Source organism: Ranitomeya imitator, chromosome 4 (assembly GCF_032444005.1).
Source record: "Ranitomeya imitator isolate aRanImi1 chromosome 4, aRanImi1.pri, whole genome shotgun sequence".
Lineage (NCBI taxonomy): Eukaryota > Metazoa > Chordata > Amphibia > Anura > Dendrobatidae > Ranitomeya > Ranitomeya imitator.
Genome location: NC_091285.1, coordinates 719,181,339 through 719,209,269, shown reverse-complemented (window position 1 = coordinate 719,209,269; position 27,931 = coordinate 719,181,339). Strand labels below are relative to the sequence as shown.

The 27,931-nt window shown below is 48.3% G+C and overlaps 1 protein-coding gene across 5 annotated transcripts in view; it reads right to left on the bottom strand.

Moving 5' to 3' along the window:
• Positions 1-27,931, bottom strand: part of TFR2 (transferrin receptor 2) — a 221,272-nt gene that overhangs the window by 60,703 nt on the left and 132,638 nt on the right. For 3 of the 5 annotated variants that reach the window (XM_069767553.1, XM_069767552.1, XM_069767556.1), the window contains 4 exons: positions 16,005-16,116; positions 11,219-11,341; positions 11,067-11,144; positions 10,340-10,479 (listed from right to left, as the gene is read on the bottom strand). In XM_069767553.1, coding sequence (XP_069623654.1) covers positions 10,340-10,479; positions 11,067-11,144; positions 11,219-11,341; positions 16,005-16,116 — 453 coding nt within the window. Of the gene's footprint in view, positions 1-10,339; positions 10,480-11,066; positions 11,145-11,218; positions 11,342-13,302; positions 13,361-16,004; positions 16,117-27,931 lie in introns of all 5 variants that reach the window. The other 2 variants (XM_069767554.1, XM_069767555.1) reach the window with 1 other exon arrangement.

The window sequence follows — 27,931 nt, the reverse complement described above, 5'->3', positions numbered from 1 at the left end:
AGTTTCAGGCAGTGTTTATAAACGGTTATATAAAGATGTTACAATATGAGACAATTGCAAATATGTACAAGATAATTATAACATAAACAGGGATTACATAAGAAAAAGTACACCTCACATGTTCTCAGTTCATATCAGTTCAGGCAAAAACCATGCTGGTGGGCGGAGTTCCCAAAAGTCCCAATGCATGAAGTACAGCTCTTCAGATCAGACTCACATGTTCTTCCAACAGCAGACTGACTGCTGGGATCTGGCCAGACAGTTATAGCTGCAGCCTGTGACATCCCAGAAAGGGGTTGGATCACCTCGTCCCTCCTACCTCTTCAGTTAACTAACTTTACCCTAACTTCTATGTAATGCCTGTAACTCCACTACCAAACATGTCATAGACATAACAAACCCAGCATTCATCTTGTCTTAACATTGGCATTCTAATGAGATCAAATATGTCATATGTGTGATGCGTCATTACAGAGAAATCCCTATATTCTTACCTGATGGCGTTAGAAGCTCATGTTTAGAGTGATGGATAGATCCACCGAGGGAGATTAAGAATATGAATTTTCCTGTTCCTATCTTAATTGGTTTGCCTAATATCTTACAAAAACAGAACAAAGGACTTTCATGGGTTCTGGAAACTCCTAGACACTTCTAAACAGTTCTCTGCTAGAGGAGATTTGAGCCTAGTCATAAATTCCTTTGCTCTCAGAGCTAGAGGCAATAAAATCTCTCTTCCCCCATGTACATTTGGCAAGGCAGCTCTTGCCTGAGTGAAAGGGAAGGGGGGGCGGGGGTTGGCCCACAGCCTGGCTAACAAGAGAAACTAACCTTATATGATATTTCATACAATATCGTGACAGGGGCACACGAGCTGCCGGTGTTGACGGACTTCATGTCACTCACGGAGTCGTGAAGCCACAGATGTGCTGCTCTGTAGTGACAGAAGATGCCGCCATCACTCCGGCCCTCGGTGGACGGCTTTTCTTCTCCACATGACAATGATATCACCCTCACATCTGCTGCATTTCTAGAGAACAAGTGACGGTGACTCAGGGGCCAAGTGTCTCCTGATCTGACAACCGAACCCCTATGGGGAGTCATGGAGACAAGTTGTCAGCACTCTCCCTCCGGCATCCCGGCTCTACAGCTCGTTCTGGAGATGGAAAAAGATGGACGCTGTAATTTGTCGCCACCTTGCTCCTCCCAGGCCGAGAAGAAGCGATGCCTCCATACACAACACTAGATGGAGGAGAAACTGATGGGGGTGTACTCATTTCTCCATCAGCTAATTGGAGTAAAGCTGAAGATTCTGTGATAAGTTATATTATAACCTCCGTATCCTGTAATGGGAGAAACGTTCTGTGAAACCGAGAATTGTCAGAAAGTGGAAACTGCTCGTGTTCAGGGAGATACTGGGTAAAAATCGTACATTTCACAGGGGTGTACTCACTTATACTGAGCACTGTGTATATAATGTACTGATAATACAGGGGTGTACTCACTTATACTGAGCCCTATGTATATAATGTACTGATAATATAGGGGTGTACTCACTTATACTGAGCACTGTGTATATAATGTACTGATAATATAGGGGTGTACTCACTTATACTGAGCACTGTGTATATAATGTACTGCGAATACAGAGGTGTACTCACTTATACTGAGCACTGTATAAATACACTGTACTGATAATACAGGGGTGTACTCACTTATACTGAGCGCTGTGTATATAATGTACTGATAATACAGGGGTGTACTCACTTATACTGAGCACTGTGTATATAATGTACTGATAATATAGGGGTGTACTCACTTATACTGAGCCCTGTATATATAATGTACTGATAATACAGGGGTGTACTCACTTATACTGAGCCCTGTATATATAATGTACTGATAATACAGGGGGTGTACTCACTTTTATACTGAGCACTGTATATATAATGTACTGATAATACAGGGGTGTACTCACTTATACTGTGCACTGTATATATACAGTCATGGCCAAAAGTATTGACACCCCTGCAATTCGGTCAGATAATACTCAGTTTCTTCCTGAAAATGATTGCAATCACAAATTCTTTGTTATTATTATCTTCATTTAATTTGTCTTAAATGAAAAAAAACACAAAAAGAATTGTCCTAAAGCCAAATTGGATATAATTCCACACCAAACATAAAAAAGGGGGTGGACAAAAGTATTGGCACCGTTCGAAAAATCATGTGATGCTTCTCTAATTTGTGTAATAACAGCACCTGTAACTTACCTGTGGCACCTAACAGGTGTTGGCAATAACTAAATCACACTTGCAGCCAGTTGACATGGATTAAAGTTGACTCAACCTCTGTCCTGTGTCCTTGTGTGACCACATTGAGCATGGAGAAAAGAAAGAAGACCAAAGAACTGTCTGAGGACTTGAGAAACCAAATTGTGAGGAAGCATGAGCAATCTCCAAAGACCTGAATATTCCTGTGTCTACCGTGCGCAGTGTCATCAAGAAGTTTAAAGCCCATGGCACTGTGGCTAACCTCCCTAGATGTGGACGGAAAAGAAAAATTGACAAGAGATTTCAACGCAAGATTGTGCGGATGTTGGATAAAGAACCTCGACTAACATCCAAACAAGTTCAAGCTGCCCTGCAGTCCGAGGGTACAACAGTGTCAACCCTGTTATGAAAGGTAATTCAGTACCACAATGGACATAGAGGTCAGTGCACATACAGTGACCTGGCAATACCCCAAAAAACAAGAACGAGCTCTGAGACGTGGGAACTCTGTTGACCGCAATCTCTAATCCTCTCCAACCACACTAGAGGCAGCCGTGGATTGCGCCTAACGCTGCCTATGCAACTCAGCACGGCCTGAGAAACTAGCTAGCCTGAAGATAGAAAATAAGCCTACCTTGCCTCAGAGAAATACCCCAAAGGAAAAGGCAGCCCCCACATATAATGACTGTGAGTTAAGATGAAAAGACAAACGTAGAGATGAACTAGACTTAGCAAAGTGAGGCCCAACTTTCTGAACAGAGCGAGGATAGGAAAGGTAACTTTGCGGTCAACACAAAACCCTACAAAAACCACGCAAATGGGGCAAAAAGACCCTCCGTACCGAACTAACGGCACGGAGGTACACCCTCTGCGTCCCAGAGCTTCCAGCAAGCAGAAAAAACAAATTGACAAGCTGGACAGAAAAAAAACAGCAAACAAATAGCAAAGAGGAACTTAGCTATGCAGAGCAGCAGGCCACAGGAACGATCCAGGAGGAAACAGGTCCAATACTAGAACATTGACTGGAAGCCAGGATCAAAGCACTAGGTGGAGTTAAATAGGGTAGCACCTAACGACTTCACCATATCACCTGAGGAAGGAAACTCAGAAGCCGCAGTACCACTTTCCTCCACCAACGGAAGCTCACAGAGAGAATCAGCCGAAGTACCACTTGTAACCACAAGAGGGAGCTCTGCCACAGAATTCACAACAGTACCCCCCCCTTGAGGAGGGGTCACCGAACCCTCACCAGAGCTCCCAGGACGACCAGGATGAGCCATATGAAAGGCACGAACAAGATCGGGAGCATGGACATCAGAGACAAAGATCCAGGAATTATCTTCCTGAGCATAACCCTTCCACTTAACCAGATACTGGAGTTTCCGTCTAGAAACACGAGAATCCAAAATCTTCTCCACAATATACTCCAACTCCCCCTCCACCAAAACCGGGGCAGGAGGATCAACAGATGGAACCACGGGTGCCACGTATCTCCGCAACAATGACCTATGGAATACGTTATGTATGGAAAAAGAATCTGGAAGGGTCAGACGAAAAGACACAGGATTAAGAACCTCAGAAATCCTATACGGACCAATAAAACGAGGTTTAAACTTAGGAGAGGAAACCTTCATAGGAATATGACGAGAAGATAACCAAACCATGTCCCCAACCCGAAGTCGGGGACCCACACAGCGTCTGCGATTAGCGAAACGTTGAGCCTTCTACTGGGACAAGGTCAAATTGTCCACTACATGAGTCCAAATCTGTTGCAACCTGTCCACCACAGTATCCACACCAGGACAGTCCGAAGACTCAACCTGCCCTGAAGAGAAACGAGGATGGAACCCAGAGTTGCAGAAAAACGGTGAAACCAAGGTAGCCGAGCTGGCCCGATTATTAAGGGCGAACTCAGCCAAAGGCAAAAAGGACACCCAGTCATCCTGATCAGCAGAAACAAAGCATCTCAGATATGTTTCCAAGGTCTGATTGGTTCGTTCGGTCTGGCCATTAGTCTGAGGATGGAAAGCCGAGGAAAAAGAAAAGTCAATGCCCATCCTACCACAAAAGGCTCGCCAAAACCTCGAAACAAACTGGGAACCTCTGTCAGAAACGATATTCTCTGGAATGCCATGTAAACGAACCACATGCTGGAAAAACAATGGCACCAAATCAGAGGAGGAAGGCAATTTAGACAACGGTACCAAATGGACCATCTTAGAGAAGCGATCACAGACCACCCAAATGACTGACATCTTTTGAGAGACGGGAAGATCTGAAATAAAATCCATAGAGATATGTGTCCAAGGTCTCTTCGGGACCGACAAGGGCAAAAGCAACCCACTGGCACGAGAACAGCAGGGCTTAGCCCAAGCACAAATCCCACAGGACTGCAGAAAAGTACGCACATCCCGCGACAGAGATGGCCACCAAAAGGATCTAGCCACTAACTCTCTGGTACCAAAGATTCCAGGATGACCAGCCAACACCGAACAATGAACCTCAGAGATAACTTTATTCGTCCACCTATCAGGGACAAACAGTTTCTCCACTGGGCAACGATCAGGTTTATCAGCCTGAAATTTTTGCAGCACCCGCCGCAAATCAGGGGAGATAGCAGACACAATTACTCCCTCTTTGAGGATACCCACCGGCTCAGATACACCCGGAGAGTCGGGCACAAAACTCCTAGACAGAGCATCCGCCTTCACATTTTTAGAGCCCGGAAGATATAAAATCACAAAGTCAAAACGGGCAAAAAACAACGACCAACGAGCTTGTCTAGGATTCAAGCGCTTGGCGGATTCGAGATAAGTCAAGTTCTTATGATCAGTCAATACCACCACGCGATGCTTAGCTCCTTCAAGCCAATGACGCCACTCCTCGAATGCCCACTTCATGGCCAGCAACTCTCGATTGCCCACATCATAATTTCGCTCAGCAGGCGAAAACTTCCTGGAAAAGAAGGCGCATGGTTTCATCACCGAGCAATCAGAACTTCTCCGCGACAAAACGGCCCCCGCTCCAATTTCAGAAGCATCAACCTCGACCTGGAACGGAAGCGAAACATCTGGTTGACACAACACAGGGGCAGAAGAAAAACGACGCTTCAACTCTTGAAAAGCTTCCACAGCAGCAGAAGACCAAATGACCACATCAGCACCTTTCTTGGTCAAATCGGTCAATGGTTTAGCAATACTAGAAAAATTGCAGATGAAGCGACGATAAAAATTAGCAAAGCCCAGGAACTTTTGCAGACTTTTCAGAGATGTCGGCTGAGTCCAATTATGGATGGCTTGGACCTTAACAGGGTCCATCTCGATAGTAGAAGGGGAAAAGATGAACCCCAAAAATGAAACCTTCTGGACACCAAAGAGACACTTTGATCCCTTCACAAACAAAGAATTAGCACGCAGGACCTGAAAAACTGTTCTGACCTGCTTCACATGAGACTCCCAATCATCCGAGAAGATCAAAATGTCATCCAAGTACACAATCAGGAATTTATCCAGGTACTCTCGGAAGATGTCATGCATAAAGGACTGAAACACTGATGGAGCATTGGCAAGTCCGAATGGCATTACAAGATACTCAAAATGGCCCTCGGGCGTATTAAATGCAGTTTTCCACTCATCGCCTCGCTTAATACGCACAAGATTATACGCACCACGAAGATCTATCTTGGTGAACCAACTAGCCCCCTTAATGCGAGCAAACAAATCAGATAATAATGGCAAAGGGTACTGAAATTTAACCGTAATCTTATTTAGAAGGCGGTAATCTATACAAGGTCTCAGTGAACCATCCTTCTTGGCTACAAAAAAGAACCCTGCTCCTAATGGCGACGATGACGGGCGAATATCCCCCTTCTCCAAAGACTCCTTCACATAACTCCGCATAGCGGCGTGTTCAGGCACAGATAAATTAAACAGTCGACCTTTTGGGAATTTACTACCAGGAATCAAATCGATAGCACAATCACAATCCCTATGCGGAGGTAGGGTATCGGACTTGGGCTCATCAAATATATCCCAGTAATCAGACAAGAACTCAGGAACCTCAGAAGGGGTGGATGACGAAATAGTCAGAAATGGGACATCACCATGTACCCCCTGACAACCCCAGCTGGACACAGACATGGATTTCCAATCTAATACTGGATTATGGACTTGTAGCCATGGCAACCCCAACACGACCACATCATGCAGATTATGCAACACCAGAAAGCGAATAACCTCCTGATGTGCAGGAGCCATGCACATGGTCAGCTGGGTCCAGTACTGAGGCTTATTCTTGGCCAAAGGCGTAGCATCAATTCCTCTCAATGGAATAGGACACTGCAAGGGCTCCAAGAAAAACCCACAACGCCTAGCATACTCCAAGTCCATCAAATTCAGAGCAGCGCCTGAGTCCACAAATGCCATGACAGAATACGATGACAAAGAGCAGATCAAGGTAACGGACAGAAGAAATTTTGACTGTACCGTACCAATGGTGGCAGACCTAGCGAACCGCTTAGTGCGCTTAGGACAATCGGAGATAGCATGAGTGGAATCACCACAGTAGAAACACAGCCCATTCCGACGTCTGTGTTCTTGCCGTTCAACTCTGGTCAAAGTCCTATCGCACTGCATAGGCTCAGGTTTATGCTCAGATAATACCGCCAAATGGTGCACAGATTTACGCTCGCGCAAGCGTCGACCGATCTGAATGGCCAAAGACATAGACTCATTCAGACCAGCAGGCATAGGAAATCCCACCATGACATCCTTAAGGGCTTCAGAGAGACCTCTTCTGAAAATAGCTGCGAGCGCACCTTCATTCCACTGAGTGAGTACAGACCACTTTCTAAATTTCTGACAATATACCTCTATTTCATCCTGACCCTGACACAGAGCCAGCAAATTCTTCTCTGCCTGATCCACAGAATTAGGCTCATCGTACAGCAATCCGAGCGCCAGAAAAAACGCATCAACATTACTCAATGCAGGATCCCCTGGCGCAAGGGAAAATGCCCAGTCCTGAGGATCGCCACGCAAAAAAGAAATAACAATTCTCACTTGTTGAACTGGATCACCAGAGGAGCGAGGTTTCAAGGCCAGAAACAGTTTGCAATTATTTTTGAAATTCACAAACTTCGCTCTATCACCATAAAACAAATCAGGAATAGGAATTCTTGGTTCGAACATAGGCTTCTGAACCACCAAATCTTTAATGTTTTGTACATTTATAACGAGATTATCCAATGAAGAGCACAGACCCTGAATATCCATGTCCACACCTGTGTCCTGAACTACCCAAATGTCTAGGGGAAAAAAAAGGCAAAACACAGTGCAAAGAAAGAAAAATGGTCTCAGAACTTCTTTTTTCCCTCTATTGAGAATCATTAGTACTTTTGACTTCCAGTACTGTTATGAAAGGTAATTCAGTACCACAATGGACATAGAGGTCAATGCACATACAGTGACCTGGCAATAACCCAAAAAACAAGAACGAGCTCTGAGACGTGGGAACTCTGTTGACCGCAATCCCTAATTCTCTCCAACCACACTAGAGGCAGCCGTGGATTGCACCTAACTCTGCCTATGCAACTCGGCACGGCCTGAGAAACTAGCTAGCCTGAAGATAGAAAATAAGCCTACCTTGCCTCAGAGAAATACCCCAAAGGAAAAGGCAGCCCCCACATATAATGACTGTGAGTTAAGATGAAAAGACAAACGTAGAGATGAAATAAACTTAGCAAAGTGAGGCCCAACTTTCTGAACAGAGCGAGGATAGGAAAGGTAACTTTGCGGTCAACACAAAACCCTACAAAAACCACGCAAATGGGGCAAAAAGACCCTCCGTACCGAACTAACGGCACGGAGGTACACCCTCTGCGTCCCAGAGCTTCCAGCAAGCAGAAAAAACAAATTGACAAGCTGGACAGAAAAAAAACAGCAAACAAATAGCAAAGAGGAACTTAGCTATGCAGAGCAGCAGGCCACAGGAACGATCCAGGAGGAAACAGGTCCAATACTAGAACATTGACTGGAAGCCAGGATCAAAGCACTAGGTGGAGTTAAATAGGGTAGCACCTAACGACTTCACCATATCACCTGAGGAAGGAAACTCAGAAGCCGCAGTACCACTTTCCTCCACCAACGGAAGCTCACAGAGAGAATCAGCCGAAGTACCACTTGTGACCACAAGAGGGAGCTCTGCCACAGAATTCACAACACAACCCGTACTATCCGTCAGCATCTGAATGAAAAGGGGCTGTATGGTAGGAGACCCAGGAAGACCCCACTTCTTACCCCGAGACATAAAAAAGCCAGGCTGGAGTTTGCCAAAACTTACCTGAAAAAGCCTAAAACGTTTTGGAAGAATGTTCTCTGGTCAGATGAGACAAAAGTAGAGCTTTTTGGGCAAAGGCATCAACATACAGTTTACAGGAGAAAAAAAGAGGCATTCAAAGAAAAGAACACGGTCCCTACAGTCAAACATGGCGGAGGTTCTCTGATGTTTTGGGGTTGCTTTGCTGCCTCTGGCACTGGACTGCTTGACCGTGTGCATGGCATTATGAAGTCTGAAGGCTACCAACAAATTTTGCAGCATAATGTAGGGCCCAGTGAGAGAAAGCTGCGTCTCCCTCAGAGGTCATGGGTCTTCCACCAGGACAATGACCCAAAACACACTTCAAAAAGCACTAGAAAATGGTTTGAGAGGAAGCACTGGAGACTTCTAAGGTGGCCAGCAATGAGTCCAGAGCTGAATCCCATAGAACACCTGTGGAGAGATCTAAAAATGGCAGTTTGGAGAAGGCGCCCTGCAAATATCAGGGACCTGGAGCAGTTTGCCAAAGAAGAAAGGTCTAAAATTCCAGCAGAGCATTGTAAGAAACTCATTGATGGTTACCGGAAGCGGTTGGTCGCAGTTATTTTGGCTAAAGGTTGTGCAACCAAGTATTAGGCTGAGGGTGCCAATACTTTTGTGTGGCCCATTTTTGGAGTTTTGTGTGAAATGATCAATGTTTTGCTTTTTGCTTCATTCTCTTTTGTGTTTTTTTCATTTAAGACAAATTAAATGAAGATAATAATACCAAAGAATTTGTGTTTGCAATCATTTTCAGGAAGAAACTGAGTATTATCTGACAGAATTGCAGGGGTGTCAATACTTTTGGCCATGACTGTAATGTACTGATAATACAGGGGTGTACTCACTTATACTGAGCACTGTATATATAATGTACTGATAATACAGGGGTGTACTCACTTATACTGAGCCCTGTATATATAATGTACTGATAATACAGGGGTGTACTCACTTATACTGAGCCCTGTATATATAATGTACTGATAATACAGGGGTGTACTCACTTATACTGAGCACTGTATAAATACACTGTACTGATAATACAGGGGTGTACGCACTTATACTGAGCCCTGTATATATAATGTACTGATAATACAGAGGTGTACTCACTTATACTGAGCCCTGTATATATAATGTACTGATAATACAGGGGTGTACTCACTTATACTGAGCCCTGTATATATAATGTACTGATAATACAGGGGTGTACTCACTTATACTGAGCCCTGTATATATAATGTACTGATAATACAGGGGTGTACTCACTTATACTGAGCCCTGTATATATAATATACTGATAATACAGGGGTGTACTCACTTATTCTGAGCCCTGTATATATAATATACTGATAATACAGGGGTGTACTCACTTATACTGAGCCCTGTATATATAATGTACTGATAATACAGGGGTGTACTCACTTATACTGAGCCCTGTATATATAATGTACTGATAATACAGGGGTGTACTCACTTATACTGAGCACTGTATATATAATGTACTGATAATACAGGGGTGTACTCACTTATACTGAGCTCTGTGTATATACTATGCTATTAATGCAGGGGTGTACTCACTTATATGGAGCTCTGTGAATAGAATGTACTGATAACACAGGGGTGTACTCACACATCCTGTCTTACGCCCCACTCACATGACACGTGATGCTCTGGATGTGACTGTAGGGCAGAGATTGCCGCAGCTTCGTACCTACCCCAGTAATGAGCGCGCAGACGACAGACTGATAGCCTGCACCAGCATTTTCGGGAGCCCGGAGGATCTGAAGGGAGGAAATTGTGTGTGATTGAAGGACGGGAACCCGGGAGTGTTGGGGTCTCCAGTGCCAAAGTGAACCTGGAAGGACAGAAGGAGACAGACCCCATCAGAGGAAGGGATACGAGAGCCACGGTCTGCGGGCAGGCTACAGGGGAGGAGCCATGCTCTCTGCGGGCAGGCTACAGAGGGAGGAGCCGCGCTCTCTGCGGGCAGGCTACAGGGGGAGGAGCCGTGCTCTCTGCGGGCAGGCTACAGGGGGAGGAGCTGCGCTCTCTGCGGGCAGGCTACAGGGGGAGGAGCCGCGCTCTCTGCGGGCAGGCTACAGGGGGAGGAGCTGCGCTCTCTGCGGGCAGGCTATAGGGGGAGGAGCCATGCTCTATGTGGGCAGGCTACAGGGGGAGGAGCCGTGCTCTCTGCGGACAGGCTACAGGGGGAGGAGCTGCACTCTCTGTGGGCAGGCTACAGGGGGAGGAGCCACGCTCTCTGCGGGCAGGCTACAGGGGGAGGAGCCGCGCTCTCTGCTGGCAGGCTACAGGGGGAGGAGCCATGCTCTCTGCCGGCAGGCTACAGGGGGAGGAGCCATGCTCTCTGCATGCAGGCTACAGGGGGAGGAGCCATGCTCTCTGCATGCAGGCTACAGCGGGAGGACTGTCACCGTTACTCACGTGTCCATACACCGGGGACTCCACGTTTTCGGGGAATATTAACACCCCCACAGCTCCAGCCTCCTCTGCATTGTTGACCTGCAGGGGATGAATATGCTGCAGTGATGGAGGCTACAAGTGGCCCCGGGGCCCGACCCCCTGCTGCCCCTCACCTTCTCTGCGAAGCTGATCTGCCCGGCACGGACGATGACCAGAGCGGCCGATACATTAATAGCTTGAGACCTCAGGACCTGGAAATCTTCCACACGTCCATAATTCACATAAAACAGACCCCCCTGTAATACAACAACATCCACAGTGCCCCCATAACAGTGATATCCACAGTGCTCCCATAATAACAGTGATATCCACAGTGCCCCCATAATGACAGTGAAATCCACTGTGCCCCCATAATAACAGTGATATCTACAGTGCCTACAAGTAGTATTCAACCCCCTGCAGATTTAGCAGGTTTACACATTTGGAATTAACTTGGCATTGTGACATTTGGACTGTAGATCAGCCTGGAAGTGTGAAATGCACTGCAGCAAAAAAAGAATGTTATTTCTTTGTTTATTTATTTTTTTTTTTTTAAATTGTGAAAAGTCTTTTCAGAGGGTCATTTATTATTCAACCCCTCAACCCACCAGAATTCTGTTTGGTTCCCCTAAAGTATTAAGAAGTAGTTCAGGCACAAAGAACAATGAGCTTCACATGTTTGGATTAATTATCTCTTTTTCCAGCCTTTTCTGACTATTTAAGACCCTCCCCAAACTTGTGAACAGCACTCAAACATGGTCAACATGGGAAAGACAAAGGAGCATTCCAAGGCCATCAGAGACAAGATCGTGGAGGGTCACAAGGCTGGCAAGGGGTACAAAACCCTTTCCAAGGAGTTGGGCTTACCTGTCTCCACTGTTGGGAGCATCATCCGGAAGTGGAAGGCTTATGGAACTACTGTTAGCCTTCCACGGCCTGGACAGCCTTTGAAAGTTTCCTCCCGTGCCGAGGCCAGGCTTGTCCGAAGAGTCAAGGCTAACCCAAGGACAACAAGGAAGGAGCTCCGGGAAGATCTCATGGCAGTGGGGACATTGGTTTCAGTCAATACCATAAGTAACGTACTCCACCGCAATGGTCTCTGTTCCAGACGAGCCCGTAAGGTACCTTTACTTTCAAAGCGTCATGTCAAGGCTCGTCTACAGTTTGCTCATGATCACTTGGAGGACTCTGAGACTGACTGGTTCAAGATTCTCTGGTCTGATGAGACCAAGATCGAGATCTTTGGTGCCAACCACACACGTGACGTTTGGAGACTGGATGGCACTGCATACGACCCCAAGAATACCATCCCTACAGTCAAGCATGGTGGTGGCAGCATCATGCTGTGGGGCTGTTTCTCAGCCAAGGGGCCTGGCCATCTGGTCTGCATCCATGGGAAGATGGATAGCACGGCCTACCTGGAGATTTTGGCCAAGAACCTCCGCTCCTCCATCAAGGATCTTAAGATGGGTCGTCATTTCATCTTCCAACAAGACAACGACCCAAAGCATACAGCCAAGAAAACCAAGGCCTGGTTCAAGGCAAAAAATCAAGGTGTTGTAGTGGCCTAGTCAGTCTCCTGACCTTAACCCAATTGAAAACTTGTGGAAGGAGCTCAAGATTAAAGTCCACATGAGACACCCAAAGAACCTAGATAACTTGGAGAAGATCTGCATGGAGGAGTGGGCCAAGATAACTCCAGAGACCTGTGGCGGCCTGATCAGGTCTTATAAAAGACGATTATTAGCTGTAATTGCAAACAAAGGTTATTCCACAAAATATTAAAACTAGGGGTTGAATAATAATTGACCCACACTTTTATGTTTAAAATTTATAAAAATGTAACTGAGCAACAAAACTTTTTGGTTTGTAAGATTTATGCATTTGTTAATAAATCCTGCTCTTGTTTGAAGTTTGAAGGCTCTAACTTATTTGCATGCGGGCGGCACGGTGGCGCAGTGGTTAGCACTGCAGCCTTGCAGCGCTGGGGTCCTGGGTTCTAATCCCACCCAGGACAACATCTGCAAAGAGTTTGTATGTTCTCTCCGTGTTTGCGTGGGTTTCCTCCAGGCACTCCGGTTTCCTCCCACATTCCAAAGACATACTGATAGGGAATTTAGATTGTGAGCCCCATTGGGGACAGTAATGATAATGTGTGCAAAACTGTAGAGCGCTGCGGAATATGTTAGCGCTATATAAAAAATAGAATTATTCTTACCGTTAATTCGGTTTCTAGGAGCCTTCCACGACAGCCACCAGGAGGTTGTCTCCATTCCCTAATGGGGGACAGGAAGCACAAGAGGTTAAAAACCCCTCCCACCTCCCATTAACCAGTGACTTACAACAGAACTCATAGCACCGGTTACCTTTAGGTTCTCAGAAAAATATCCAAGAACATCGGGAGGGAATTAATGCTGTCGTGGAAGGCTCCTAGAAACCGAATTAACGGTAAGAATAATTCTATTTTCTCTAGTAGCCTTCCACGACAGCCACCAGGAGGAATGCCAACCAATTCTGTATTTAGGGAGGGACCACAGCTTGAAGAACCTTTCGGCCAAAAGCAAGATCCCGATTGGACCAGAAGTCCAATCTATAATGCTTAGTAAAAGTGTGTAGGGAAGACCATGTTGCTGCCCTGCAAATCTGCTCCGATGAAGCGCCAGCCCTTTCAGCCCAAGAGACAGAAGTAGATCTGGTGTAATGGGCTTTTAGGCCCGCAGGAACAGCAATATTCTGAGTTGAGTATGCTTCAGAAATGGCCTTTTTTATCCAGTTGGCAATGGTACTCTTCGCTACCTTCTTGCCTTTGTCGTGTTTGTTGGGGAATAAGGATGTTCTTAGGCTTCCCTTTAGCATAACTCCACCTCCCGGTCTTTCCTTTCCCTTTACCCTGGGAGGGCTGGGGCTGGGAGGGTCGAAAAAAACGCTTCCTGGGAGGTCTCTGTTCAGGAAGGGTTTTCTTTCTGTTTGTGGCTTTCTCTAAGATATCATCTAAGGAGGGCCCAAACACGTAGTCACCCTTAAAGGGAATAGAACACAGTTTTATTTTTGACGTAACGTCTCCGCTCCACATCTTTAACCAGAGAGCTCTTCTGGCTGAATTTGTCTGGACCAAGGATCTGGCGGCCACCCGGATAGATTCCAGTGAGGCATCTGCAAGGAAACCTGTTGCCCTGTGTAAGATAGGCAAAGAGTCCAGTACCTCCTCTCTTGGGGTACCCTGAGAGATGTGGCTTTCTAACTCTTGTATCCAACGGAAGAGAGAGCGGGCCACGCAGGTGGATGCTATATTATATCTGAGGGCTGAGGTAGACGTTTCCCAGGATTTTTTGAGAAGGCTCTCAATCTTCCTATCCAAGGGGTCTTTTAATTGGGAGGAATCCTCGAACGGCAGAGCCGTCTTTTTAGCCACTCTAGCCACCTGGACATCAATTTTTGGAATGTCCCATTTTATTAGGTCCTCCTCAAGAGGGAACCGATGCTTAAAGTCTGGAGGCGTTGTTAGCCGTTTCTCAGGCAATTCCCATTCATTATTAATCATATCAATTATGCTTTTATGGACGGGGAACCCGGGTTGTTTTTCAGTATGTATGCCGAACAGTTCGTCTTGTATAGACTGAGGAACTGATTCCTCTTTTAGCCCCATAGTGTTCCTCACTGCAGATACCAATTCCTCAATATATTCAGAGGAAAAAAGGTATTTCCTAATTTCCGCAGATTTACAGGGTAACGCATCTTCCCATTTGACAGAGGAAGACGTATAAGACCCCTCAGACTCTGACTCAGAGTACTCCTGGATTTTCCTCTTTTTAGGGAGTGATGGACCAGGTGAGGATGGTGGTGGCGGTGGAGGTGGGGCGAGTGTGGCCAAAGAGGTTTGAACCTCCTGCCTAACCAAGGAGCGAATTTCATCAATCAAAGAAGGGTGTTCCGCTCTGACGATTTTATCTGTACAAGGTTGGCATAACTTTTTCTCCCAATCTGGTGGCATTTTTACATTACAGGTGGCACATTTGCGCTTGGTAATGTTTTTAGGGCCAGGCTTGACTCCCTGCAATGAGAGAGGAAGCCGTGTAAGAAAAGGTATATTGAAAAATGTGCCTTTAAATGGGACCCCCTCTGCCGTACTTACTAGGGCTTGGGGAGCGCTGGGCTCTGCAGCTGCAGGACAAGACGCATCCACGCTTACAGCAGCTTACCTGAGACGTCTTCGCAGCTTATGTAGAAAATAAGCCTGCACCAGCGCGTGGCAATTAGCCGCCCCTCCCCCTCCGGAGTCCCAGGCAGGCGTGCGAGGATGCAGCGTGCCTCGCACGCCGTTCGGTAATCCATCTCTCTGGCCTGTATCGCTCCTGCACAGGAGCGCCGACCCGGAAGTGGAGCGTCACCTGACTTCCGGGTCGCCGAACAGCGCGCGCTGGAGGGGGAAACGCCGGAGAGCTCAGGGAGGCCTCCGGCGGGCACCCCGACCAGCTTTATCCCCGCAAGAGGACGCAGGAGGCCGGGGAATGCGGTCCCAGAATCCCGAGGAGACGGGAGGCACAGCGCAGGAGGAAGCCGCAGGGGGGCCCGACCTTAAGTGCCCGGCAAGAAAATTAATACAGGTACTCTGCTTAGAGCCGCCGCAGCAGCGCACCAGGAACCTCTCCATGCCCCATGGGGGACAGGAAAGACACTGGTTAATGGGAGGTGGGAGGTGTTTTTAACCTCTTGTGCTTCCTGTCCCCCATTAGGGAATGGAGACAACCTCCTGGTGGCTGTCGTGGAAGGCTACTAGAGAAATAAAGATTATTATTATTATTATTTGCATCTTATTAAACCTGCTAAATCTGCAGGGGGTTGAATACTACTTGTAGGCATTGTACAGTGCCCCATAATAACAGTGATATCCACAGTGCCCCCATAATAACAGGACCTTACCTCCGCCTTCCCCGTGGCGCTGTACGGACAATACACTTCTGGGTCACCGATGTCGAGCGTCTGCACAATCGCGCTGCTGTCATCAATAATGTCCAGGGTGTTGGGGCGAGATCTGCGGAGGACACAACAATGATACTGGGTGCTCAGAGCGATGTCATAATGCAATGGTAAATCGGACCAGTCTGTAGACCACCTCTCGAGAGCGGACGTCACCCCCATGTTGCGCACTACATCATGGCTTCATCACAAATTGAAATGGACAAAACAACTTACACTCCACCTGACCCCGCTTGTTCTGTGACCTCCTGCTGTAAACAGGTAATTAAAGTGGGTTTCCTGATGGAGAGCAGACACAAAGTCTATACTAAAGGCTGTGGGACAACACGGAGTATTTACTTGCAGAAATTTCGGCATGTCTTTGCAGTAAAGAGGAATATTTGCAGCGTTTTGCATGGGTTTTTTTTCCTGTGCATTCAATGGGTCAAAATGCACAAATAATTAAGATTCCGTGGGTTTAAAGGCACAGCGAATCCTGAAAGGTAAAATACTGATCCATAGGCCTTTCAGCACAGGAAGAATTTGCAGGCCAATGATACGAGATGCTCGGGCACGGAAGTTCAGTTATGATTATTGTTTTTTTGTGACAGGCGTAAGTTCTGCAGTTATAGGAGACATATATTCTGCGATGTGATGAAGGGACCGACAGAACGCATTTACTTACATCACTGTGCCGTCTGCAATGGATAAGGCAGTTTACGCCACGTCTCCTAAATATAGAAAGTTAATATCAGGATGGGGAATAAGGCATTAATATCTCCTGCCTGGGACCTCCAGGGGGGCAGACGTACTCAAGATTGGAGATCCGATCATTTTTGGGGACCTGAACAGCATCTCCTCTACCTGCCACCAGCTGAGGTCACCAAGTGGAGGGAAGTTGGCGAGACTTATCTAATAAAAGCAGATTCTGAACTATAATCATTGCTCAGTGCTGGGAGATACAACTCGCTGAAGATCTGGATCATTTCGAGAACAAAGAGCTTCCCTTCACAAAGAGCGGCCCTATTTCTGTGACATCAGGTCAGGTACTCTTCTCCTGTTACCCCTCTTTATTTTATGCACCTGTTTATATCTTATTCATAGAATGTCCCAGTTGGAAGGGATCTCCAGGGTCATCGAGACCTCCAGGGTCATCTGGTCCAATTCTGGAGTCACTAAACCATCCCAGACAGTCTGTCCAGCCTCTGTGTGAAGACTTCCCTTGAAGGAGAACTCACCACCTCTAGTGGTAGCCTGTACCACTCATTGATCACCCTCACTATCAAAAAGTTTTTTCTAATATCTAATCTGTGTCTCCTCCCTCTCAGTTTCATCCCAATGCTTCTCGTGTTTCCATGTGCAAATGAGACCGGGTGTATAAACAATTGGTGGTGCCAGATAGTTGTTTTTTTGTTTGTTATTGCGGAGCTTAGTGGTTACCATAACAGAGTGTATGTATATATATATATATATATATATATATATATATATATATATATATATATATTCCATGTGTTGTTCTCTGTATACACCATACGCTAGCTGCGAGTTCCCCAATAACCGGTCTGGTAGTGGAAGCAGCCACTGCCTCGTCCATCACTCGTCAGCCAATACTTAATTGTCCTTACGAATAGAAGTGGTGGAGTGCTCTATCGTGGGAAATTGGTGGCAGCGTTGTGCTCTGCGTGATGCCCTCACTTTGACAAACCGGTGGCAAGCAGTGGGATACAGGGCATTAGTGATCTGTGGTGAGCACGCATTCCTGTCACTAAAAGCTTGCCCGGTCCCTGCGAGGATTCTGTGCTGAGTTTTAAGTGTTTGACTCAGTATTTATTATACCTGGGACATTACTGTATGTGTAGCAGTTACACCCCTCCCCTCTTGTTTTCCTGCCGTATCTTGTTTTTGGCAATCGTGGCTGAAGTTGGGGAGGCCGGGTACAACCAACAGATCAAGGAGGTTCTTGCTGCTCTCTGTACTACAGAACAGATTGACGCCACTACCAAAGACAGGCAGCCTATGATCTCTGAACTGTTGCAATGGGACGTGGAACAAGTCCTTCACCAGAGACACATTAGCATCAAGGGTAGCGTAGACCCCCCAGTGGCAGGTGGCCCTACTGCCACTCAGCGCAGACGATCGTGAAGGACTAGTGAAGCTCAACAAGCAATTCCTAGATCGAGCAGAGCCTCAGGCCGCGCATCAAGCCATGACAGACGCAAGTCGAGAAAGATGCTGCAGAGCAACAGGCCCAAGCAGAGACTCCAGATTAGGCGTTCCACCCCTCCGAGCAACGCGTCCAGTAATGTTAACACCTTTAACTCCGTCCTGTCATGGAAAAGGATGGTACTTGGACACATTTTTTAGGGGTTTTGCAGGCAGTCCCTGTTGCCCTGATGACCAGTGGGCTTGATACTTAACCCCAGGACTACGAGGCAAAGCTCTGGAGATATTCGCTGCTCTCCCTTGAGAATGAGATAGAGACAATGAGGCCATCAAACAGGCCGTGATAAAGAAATATCAGCTGACTCCTCAGTTGTGCCCGAAAAAAATTCAGACCTCCAACATGGACCTCACAACAGCTGTGGCGATGTGGTGGACAGACTCAGAACCAACTTCGAGCAGTGAGTTCATGGGCTACCGATTGCCACTTTGAAGCGATTGAAGGACCTGATGATGAAGGACTAATTTCTGCACCTTTTCCCCAGGGAAGGTGCGACACTTTGTGATGGACAGGGAGCCAAAGGGGGCAGCCATGGCAGTGAGCCTAGCAGACTCTCATGTGGCCTCTTCGAGAGCCGTGACCCCAAGAGAGTGACAGTGCTCGCTGGAGAAATCCCTGGAATGGCCAACCACTCATCGTTCCACCTCTGCTACAGGCGCAGGCATGTGGTCTGCCAACACTGCCTACAGCAAACCTGTCCACCATTCCCTCCAGTGCTTTATCTACAACCGAACTGGACACATCAGCAACGCCTGCATGGAGGAGCAGGAGAGGAACAGACATCCAAGGCCCAGGGACCTCATACAGGCCTTCTTTAGGTTGGTTGGGGTTGTTGGGAGGGCCCCTGACAACTTTCAGCCGGTTACTATGGTGGACACAGGTCACCGATGCTGGATCAACCCTCATCCACCCTGAGTTTGTATTCCCTGGAGAACTCAACCCTGGGAAGACCCTGACTCACCAGGATTGGGGGTGTTCGCCGATGGTCCAGGTTTTGCTAGACTGGGATGCCAGGAGGGAGTGAGGGAAGTGGAGGTGTCCAAGAACCTCTCCACAAATGTGTAATTGGGGTCCAATCTGAGACTTGTGGTGGCTCAATATGTTCCTCACAACCCTCCCAGATCTGCTGCTTCATGTGATACAAATGTGGATGGGTGAAGGATGACGGGCATGGTGATGACGAAGAAGATGAGCATGATGATGAGCCTCATTGTACAGGAGAGCTCAGGCATGTCACGCTACAGGTGATGATCCAATCAGGGGAGCGAGAATCAGTGCTAAGGCTGAAGGGGGCAGGCACGAGGACCATGAGGAAGGTGGTCACGTGCATCTAGCTAGTATCACGACGGACAGTGACATGGCAACTGGTAGCTGCCCCCAGACTAGCACTGCTACTGAGGGAGGATGGGAAAGTATTAACTCCAGCCTGTCAGGATGGTGAGAAAGTGTAGTTATCCTCAGCCTGTCAGGATGGTGGGAAAGTGTTGTTATCCTCGGCCTGTGAGGATAATAATAATAATAATAATTTTATTTATATAGCGCCAACATATTCTGCAGCGCTTTACAAATTATAGAGGGGACTTGTACAGACAATAGACATTACAGCATAACAGAAATCACAGTTGAAAATAGATACCAAGAGGAATGAGGGCCCCGACCACCAGATACAGGAGGAATGAGGGCCCCGACCACCAGATACAGGAGGAATGAGGGCCTTGTTCACCAGATACAGGAGGAATGAGGGCCCCGATCACCAGATACAGGAGGAATAAGGGCCCCGATCACCAGATACAGGAGGAGTGAGGACCCCGATCACCAGATACAGGAGGAGTGAGGGCCCCGCTCACCAGATACAGGAGGAGTGAGGGCCCTGCTCACCAGATACAGGAGGAATGAGGGCCCCGCTCACCAGATACAGGAGGAATGAGGGCCCTGCTCACCAGATACCAAGAGGAATGAGGGCCCTGCTCACCAGATACAGGAGGAATGAGGGCCCTGCTCACCAGATACAGGAGGAATGAGGGCCCTGCTCACCAGATACAAGAGGAATGAGGGTCCTGCTCACCAGATACAGGAGGAGTGAGGGCCCCGATCACCAGATACCAAGAGGAGTGAGGGCCCCGATCACCAGATACCAAGAGGAGTGAGGACCCCGATCACCAGATACAGGAGGAATGAGGGCCCCGATCACCAGATACAAGAGGAATGAGGGCCCCGATCACCAGATACAGGAGGAATGAGGGCCCTGCTCACCAGATACAGGAGGAATGAGGGCCCTGCTCGCCAGATACAGAAGGAGTGAGGGCCCCAATTGTAAGAGGGTGAACTGTAGTCCCACTGAGAGGGCACTAGGGCCCTGTGGTTTTTGCCTGTTGCAGCAGAAGACAGACCGTGCAAAACTCCCAGAGACAATGTGTGCTGGGGGGTGGGGTCTAGTGTCTCGTGTGTAAAGTGAAACTAGGAAGTGAGAGCTGAGAGAGAAAAGGCGGGAAGCAAAGGAGAAGCTGCTGTGAGATCTTAAAAAAAGAGACTGTGTGTGGATTTACTGCAAGTGTTTTTGGAGGAAAAGAAGCTTTTGAGAGACTTTTTGTTGCTAACGTTCCCCTGGAGAAGAGCTAACCTTTTGTTTAACTCTGTGAGAGACTTGTGTTGCTAACGTTTCCTGGAGAGGAGCTAACCCTTTATCTAAGAAACGACTGAGACTTTACTAAGAACCCAGTACGAATTTGGAAGTCTGTGGATTCCCTGTGCATTGAGTGGAGAAACAAGTCTGGACAGACTGCTGATACAGAGACGGACGGATTGTCGTGGAAGCATTCCTAGGAGCTACAGAAGTAGAGACAACATCGTGAGACCACTAACTAAGTCCCCGGCGTTTGGGCTCGGCATCGGCCGACAAGACAAGAGGAGCTTGCTGTAACTTATTGGCGCTGAAGATATGGACTGGCTGCAGCCTGTGCGGATTCCTGCCTGAGAGGAAATCTATCTCAGGATACGGTACCATAGTTATAGATACCCGGGTATCTCTGCTCAGAGTGTTAAATTGTTACTTTAGAGGTGTATCTTATATTAGAGTTGTGTAAGTTATACTCAGTGTGCCATTCCAGGGGCTCCCTTGGTAACACTACATTCAATTTACACTTGTTCCTGTTTTTAGTTGCCTGTTAGGTAAATTTCTTACTAGTCTGTTGTAGTATACAGTTCTCAGGAGACCTTGGAGTGGCACAGTGATTTCAGCTGCTGCTGAGCTAGTGTATCTTTGGGGTGCATCTGCCTTAATATTCTCCATATTACCTTGATTATTTTGCCTTTGAGTAAATACCATTGGAGATTTCTGCCTGCCAAGATTGGTCTTGGTTTGTGACTCACTGGATCTTATTCGGACCTCTGGTCATTACATTTTTGGCGTAATCGGCAGGATCCAGTGTTTGTCATGGACGGGGGCAAGGGTGGAAATGACCCCGCTGTATCCGCATCCTCCTCGGGGGTTGGGGTTCCCCTGGCAGCCGCGGCGACTCCGGGAGGGTATGTGCCTGTAGGAGCTTTACTTCAGCACATGCCGAAATACGATGGGCGCAATATGGCATTGCAAGATTGGGCTGAGAGAATCCGGAGTATTCTGCGCATGTGTAATTTGACCCCCGCGTTACGCGCTGAGCTGGCATTAAATGCACTGGAGGGTGATATTAGGCGTATGGTGATGGTGCGCCCAGAATCAGAGAGGGATACATTAGAAAAGATTTTGGAACTGTTAGAGGGGAGTTTGGGGGGCCGAGCGCGTGTGGCCCAGCTTCGGTCCCTATTCTTTAATTGTCCCCAGAGAGAGTGTGAGTCCCTGATGCAGTACTCTAATATCTTGCAAGAGACATTGAATGAGATGCAGCGACTAGACCCGGGGGCCATGGGGGCGTTCCGGGAGGTAGACCGCTTGCTCCAGGACCAATTCATCACCGGTTTAGCCAATAGACTTCTCCGGGACAAACTGTTGGAAATGGCCCGGGTTGCACCAGAGTTATCTTTCTGGCAGATTTACCGAGCTGCAGTGGAAAGGGAAGAGAAATCAGCCTATGTTCCCGAGGGGTCAGTGAACAGTGCCCAGCTGGAGGAAGGTGTGTCATCAGGGTCGGGGGGAGAGGGGCTGGTAAGCGTAGTACAAGCTTTGCGTGCTGAGGTGAAGGAGTTGAAGTTGAAATTCTCTCAACTGACAATTGATCCCGCCTCTACCCCCTCACAGGAACCTCCTGCCCCACCCCCTGGAACGGTGACCCCGCAAATGGCCAGGTTGTCCTATCAGAATGAGTCAAGCCCTCGCCCACGAGGAACAATCACCTGCTGGAAGTGTGGCCGCCAGGGACACATCTCGCGTTACTGCCGGGCGCTTACAGCCCCAGAAACCCCGTCGCCGGCTTTAAACTTCCGGCCGCTGCCATGAGAGGGCAAGCAGCAGCGGCCCCACCCACACAAAGCCCTCGACGGAATGAACAAGATTTGTTTGCATGTAGTCCAGTGATAGAAGCAGAGTTTGAAGGGCGGAAGATGAGGTGCTTGGTTGACACGGGATCCGAATGTACTATAATGCCTCTAGAAGTAACATAGTAACATAGTTAGTAAGGCCGAAAAAAGACATTTGTCCATCCAGTTCAGCCTATATTCCATCATAATAAATACCCAGATCTACGTCCTTCTACAGAACCTAATAATTGTATGATACAATATTGTTCTGCTCCAGGAAGACATCCAGGCCTCTCTTGAACCCCTCGACTGAGTTCGCCATCACCACTTACTTCAGTCGACTAGTGATTCCAGAGGATGGCCGAGTGATACGACTGACCGCCGCAAATAATGGTCAATTGTCAGTCAAAGGGATTGTGTGGATGCAACTAAAAATGTTTGGTCAAGAGCTGGGGCAGAAAGGGGTAGTACTGGTGGATCACCCCCCTAGAAGAGGGATGGAAGTGATGCTCGGAATGAACGTGCTGCGAGATTTGAATCAATAGATGTATGCCAGTGAAGGACCCCGATACTGGGCCCGTGCGACAAGACACCAACCCACACAGAGAATTCTACACCGTCTAGTGCTGAGTTGCGACTTGCTGAAAAGTGCAGTCCCAGGTGGCCGGGTGGGCCGGGTCCGAGTGACTTCGAGGGCCCCGATCCTGCTGGGACCCAGACAAGAGGAACTCTTAATGCTGCCTGTGGGAGCTGCACAGAGATTGAATGGGCTTGAAGTGCTACTTGAGCCCGCCCGAGAGGGTTCCTCATTTGCCAAGGTACATGTGGCCCGGTCTTTGGCGATTGTGAAGAATGGACGAGTGCCGGTCCGATGCATCAATGTTTTAGATGAAGCTGTTGCAATTCCCGCTGGGACCATACTGGCTGAACTGTTCGTGCCGGCAGAGAAGGTGCCGGAAAATGCAGGGTTCGAATTGCGACCAGACCAACAGTCATCCTGGACATTCGCGGTCGAGGTAGGCCGGACTGAACCTCCTACGGAGGAATGGAATGTTCATGTGATCATGGAGCAGATGGGAGTGGATCGGGAGAAGCTGACCCCCGTGCAGTTGGAGCAGTTGGAGAGAGTTTTGTGGTAACATCAAGAGACATTTTCCCGACATGGAGAGGACTTCGGGTGTACCCAGACGATTGAGCATGAGATTCCAACGGGGGATACTCCACCCATTAGAGAAAGATATCGTCAAATTCCTCCGGCGCTCTATCAAGAGGTGAAGAGCATGGTGGCCAGTATGCTGGACAACCAAGTGATCCGAGAGAGCCGGAGTCCCTGGGCGGCCCCTGTAGTCTTGGTCCGCAAGAAGGATGGGTCACTCCGATTTTGTGTGGACTATCGGAAATTGAATGCCCACACCGTACGGGACGCATATCCTTTACCCCGTATTGAAGAATCCCTGTCGGCCCTGGGTCGGGCCAAGTATTTCTCAACGTTGGATTTGGCAAGCGGGTACTGGCAGGTCCCAATGGCTGAAAAAGATCGGGCCAAGACGGCGTTTGTCTTGCCAATGGGGCTCTTTGAGTTCAACCGGATGCCCTTTGGCCTCGCTACCGCCCCGGGAACCTTCCAACGCCTGATGGAACATTGCTTGGGCGATCTAAATTTTGAATCAGTCCTGATATATCTAGACGACATTGTGGTGTTCGGAACCTCATTTGAAGATCATCTGGAGAAGCTGCGTCAAGTTCTCCGGCGGCTCAAGAGCTGCGGCCTGAAAATAAAGCCAAAAAAATGTCAACTGTTACGAAACCAGATTGAATATTTGGGGCATCTGGTGACCCTGGACAGGGTACTACCTTTAGCCAGTAAGATTAAGGCGGTACAAGAGTGGCCACCTCCTTGTGACCTGCGAGAAGTGCGGGCCTTCCTGGGCCTAGCAGGATACTATCGGCGGTTTGTGCCTAAATTCTCACAAGTGGTGAGTCCCTTGAATGAACTTTTGAGAGGGACAGCACTGGGTCCTCGAAATCGCCCCATTCCATGGGGGCCCCTACAGAAAAAGGCATTTGATGGAGTGAAAACCGTCCTAACGAGTGCCCCATTGCTGGCCTACGCCCGGTTTGACACCCCTTTTTTGTTGTATACCGATGGTAGTCTTCATGGGTTGGGGGCAGTACTAGCACAGGTGCAGGACGGCCGAGAACGAGTGATTTCTTATGGCAGCAGATCTTTAAGAGACTCCGAGCTAAATCCGGCTAACTACAGCTCATTCCGGCTGGAATTGCTGGCCCTGGTGTGGGCAATGACAGAACGCTTCGCCGAGTATCTAACAGGAGCTGAGGTGCTAGTCATGACAGATAACAACCCGCTAGCTCACTTAGAGAATGCAAAACTGGGGGCGTTGGAGCAGCGGTGGGTCGCCAGACTGGCCAAGTTCAATTACCGCATTAAATTTCGCTCTGGTCGAGAGAACGGCAATGCAGATGCATTGTCAAGAGTGCCCCTTGGGTCATCCGGGGAAGATGTTGACGAACAACTGGAGGATACTGAAACTCCAGCTTTGGGGCAAATATCTATCTTCCAAAGTGTGGTACACTCAAGTGGGGTGGCCACCGGGATGCCCTGTGTCCTGGGTAAAACACCCTCAGATTGGACAAGAGTCCAGGATGAGTGTCCGGACGTTGCACTTGTGCGCCGTTGGGTACAAAACAAGGCCTGGCCCAGTGCAGAGGACAAGGCTCAGTTGTCCATGGAAGGAATGAAACTCCTTCGACAATGGGATAAATTGTGTGTGGAACAAGGTCTTTTGTATCGTAAGGTGTACCTGCCATCGGAGCTGCAGCATCGGTACCAACTGATAATTCCTGTGGGGATGGGGCCAGTGGTCGCTCGTGAGGCGCATGAGAAGGGGGCCCATTTTGGAAGTGAAAAGACACTTCAGTGGTTGCAGCGAGTCCTCTACTGCCCTGAGTTGGGAGGGATGGTGGCCGACGCGTGTCGGCAGTGCCGAATTTGTGGGCTCAACAAAAGCCCTGAGCAGCGGGCTCCCACACAGTCTATTAAGACTTCAGCTCCACTGGAACTACTCATGATTGACTACGTGTTGATAGGGTACTCTACGTCAGGGTACTCCTATTGCCTGGTGATGACAGATCACTTTACCAAGTATGCTGTAGCGGTGCCGACAAGAGATCAGACGGCCAAGTCGGCGGCTGAGGCAGTGTGCCGACATTTCTTCCAAGTGTTCGGGTGTCCGCAGAGAATACATTCAGATCAAGGGGCCTGCTTTCAGGGGACGCTGATGAAAGAGTTGCACCAGCTCTATGGTATCGAGCAGTCGAGAACAACGCCTTACCACCCTCAGGGTAACGGGGCATGTGAGCGTTTTAATTGGACCCTGTTGCAAATGTTGAGGTCCTTAGAGAGTCAGCAACAGACATGCTGGCCTGAGTATCTCCCCGAATTGATGTGGGCTTACAATAACAGGGTGCACAGTACTACTGGTTACTCACCATACATGTTGATGTTTGGTAGACCTGGCCGAGACATTGAGGATTTGAACATGCCAGATCCCTCCTCCGCCCCCCTTCGGACTGCATCCGAGTGGGTACGAGAGCATCGGCGGCGGTTGAGGGTGGTGCATCAGGTGGTGGGCGACCGCCTTCGCCAGGTGGTCCATAAGGACACGCGACCTGTACAAACAGAGCTGTTCTCTCCGGGAGACAGAGTGTTGGTGAGGACAAAACGACGGTCAGGAAAGCTGAGTGACCGATGGGAGGCGATACCGTATCTGATAAAAAAACAGGTGAACCCTGAGATTCCAGTGTACGAGGTCGAACCGGTCGGGACAGGGGGGCCAACCCGTAATTTGCATCGTAACATGTTACAGCGGTGCTGGTTTGAAGATTCGGCGCCTACCCCCCTAGAGCCAGAGGCCATGTTTCAAGGGGCGGAAGCTCTGAATGATCTTGAGTTTGATGGTGTGCTTACTCCTGCGCCTGCTTATTTGCCCCCTGTGACCGATATGGCCTCGGGTGATGAGAATGTTGGGGATATGGAGGATGTTGTTGAGGAGAGTGCATCAGGTCAACTGCTTGGTCCTGACGCTGTATCACAGGACATCGAGCCGCAGGAGGAGACAACTCCACTTACGCCCACTAACACGACCACGGAAGAGACTCTAGCTCCCTCTAAGGTCGCACCTGTTGATGTAGGACTCAGGAGAGCTACACGATCTACGGCGGGAATACCGCCTCAGCGATATGCTCAAGATGAATTTGAGTGGGAAGGTATGTCGAGGACGCCAACCTCTAGTGGGGTGGCATGTAAGAGGGTGAACTGTAGTCCCACTGAGAGGGCACTAGGACCCTGTGGTTTTTGCCTGTTGCAGCAGAAGACAGACCGTGCAAAACTCCCAGAGACAATGTGTGCTGGGGGGTGGGGTCTAGTGTCTCGTGTGTAAAGTGAAACTAGGAAGTGAGAGCTGAGAGAAAAGGCGGGAAGCAAAGGAGAAGCTGCTGTGAGATCTTAAAAAAAGAGACTGTGTGTGGATTTACTGCAAGTGTTTTTGGAGGAAAAGAAGCTTTTGAGAGACTTTTTGTTGCTAACGTTCCCCTGGAGAAGAGCTAACCTTTTGTTTAACTCTGTGAGAGACTTGTGTTGCTAACGTTTCCTGGAGAGGAACTAACCCTTTATCTAAGAAAAGACTGAGACTTTACTAAGAACCCAGTACGAATTTGGAAGTCTGTGGATTCCCTGTGCATTGAGTGGAGAAACAAGTCTGGACAGACTGCTGATACAGAGACGGACGGATCGTCGTGGAAGCATTCCTAGGAGCTACAGAAGCAGAGACAACATCGTGAGACCACTAACTAAGTCCCCGGCGTTTGGGCTCGGCATCGGCCGACAAGACAAGAGGAGCTTGCTGTAACTTATTGGCGCTGAAGATATGGACTGGCTGCAGCCTGTGCGGATTCCTGCCTGAGAGGAAATCTATCTCAGGATACGGTACCATAGTTATAGATACCCGGGTATCTCTGCTCAGAGTGTTAAATTGTTACTTTAGAGGTGTATCTTATATTAGAGTTGTGTAAGTTATACTCAGTGTGCCATTCCAGGGGCTCCCTTGATAACACTACATTCAATTTACACTTGTTCCTGTTTTTAGTTGCCTGTTAGGTAAATTTCTTACTAGTCTGTTGTAGTATACAGTTCTCA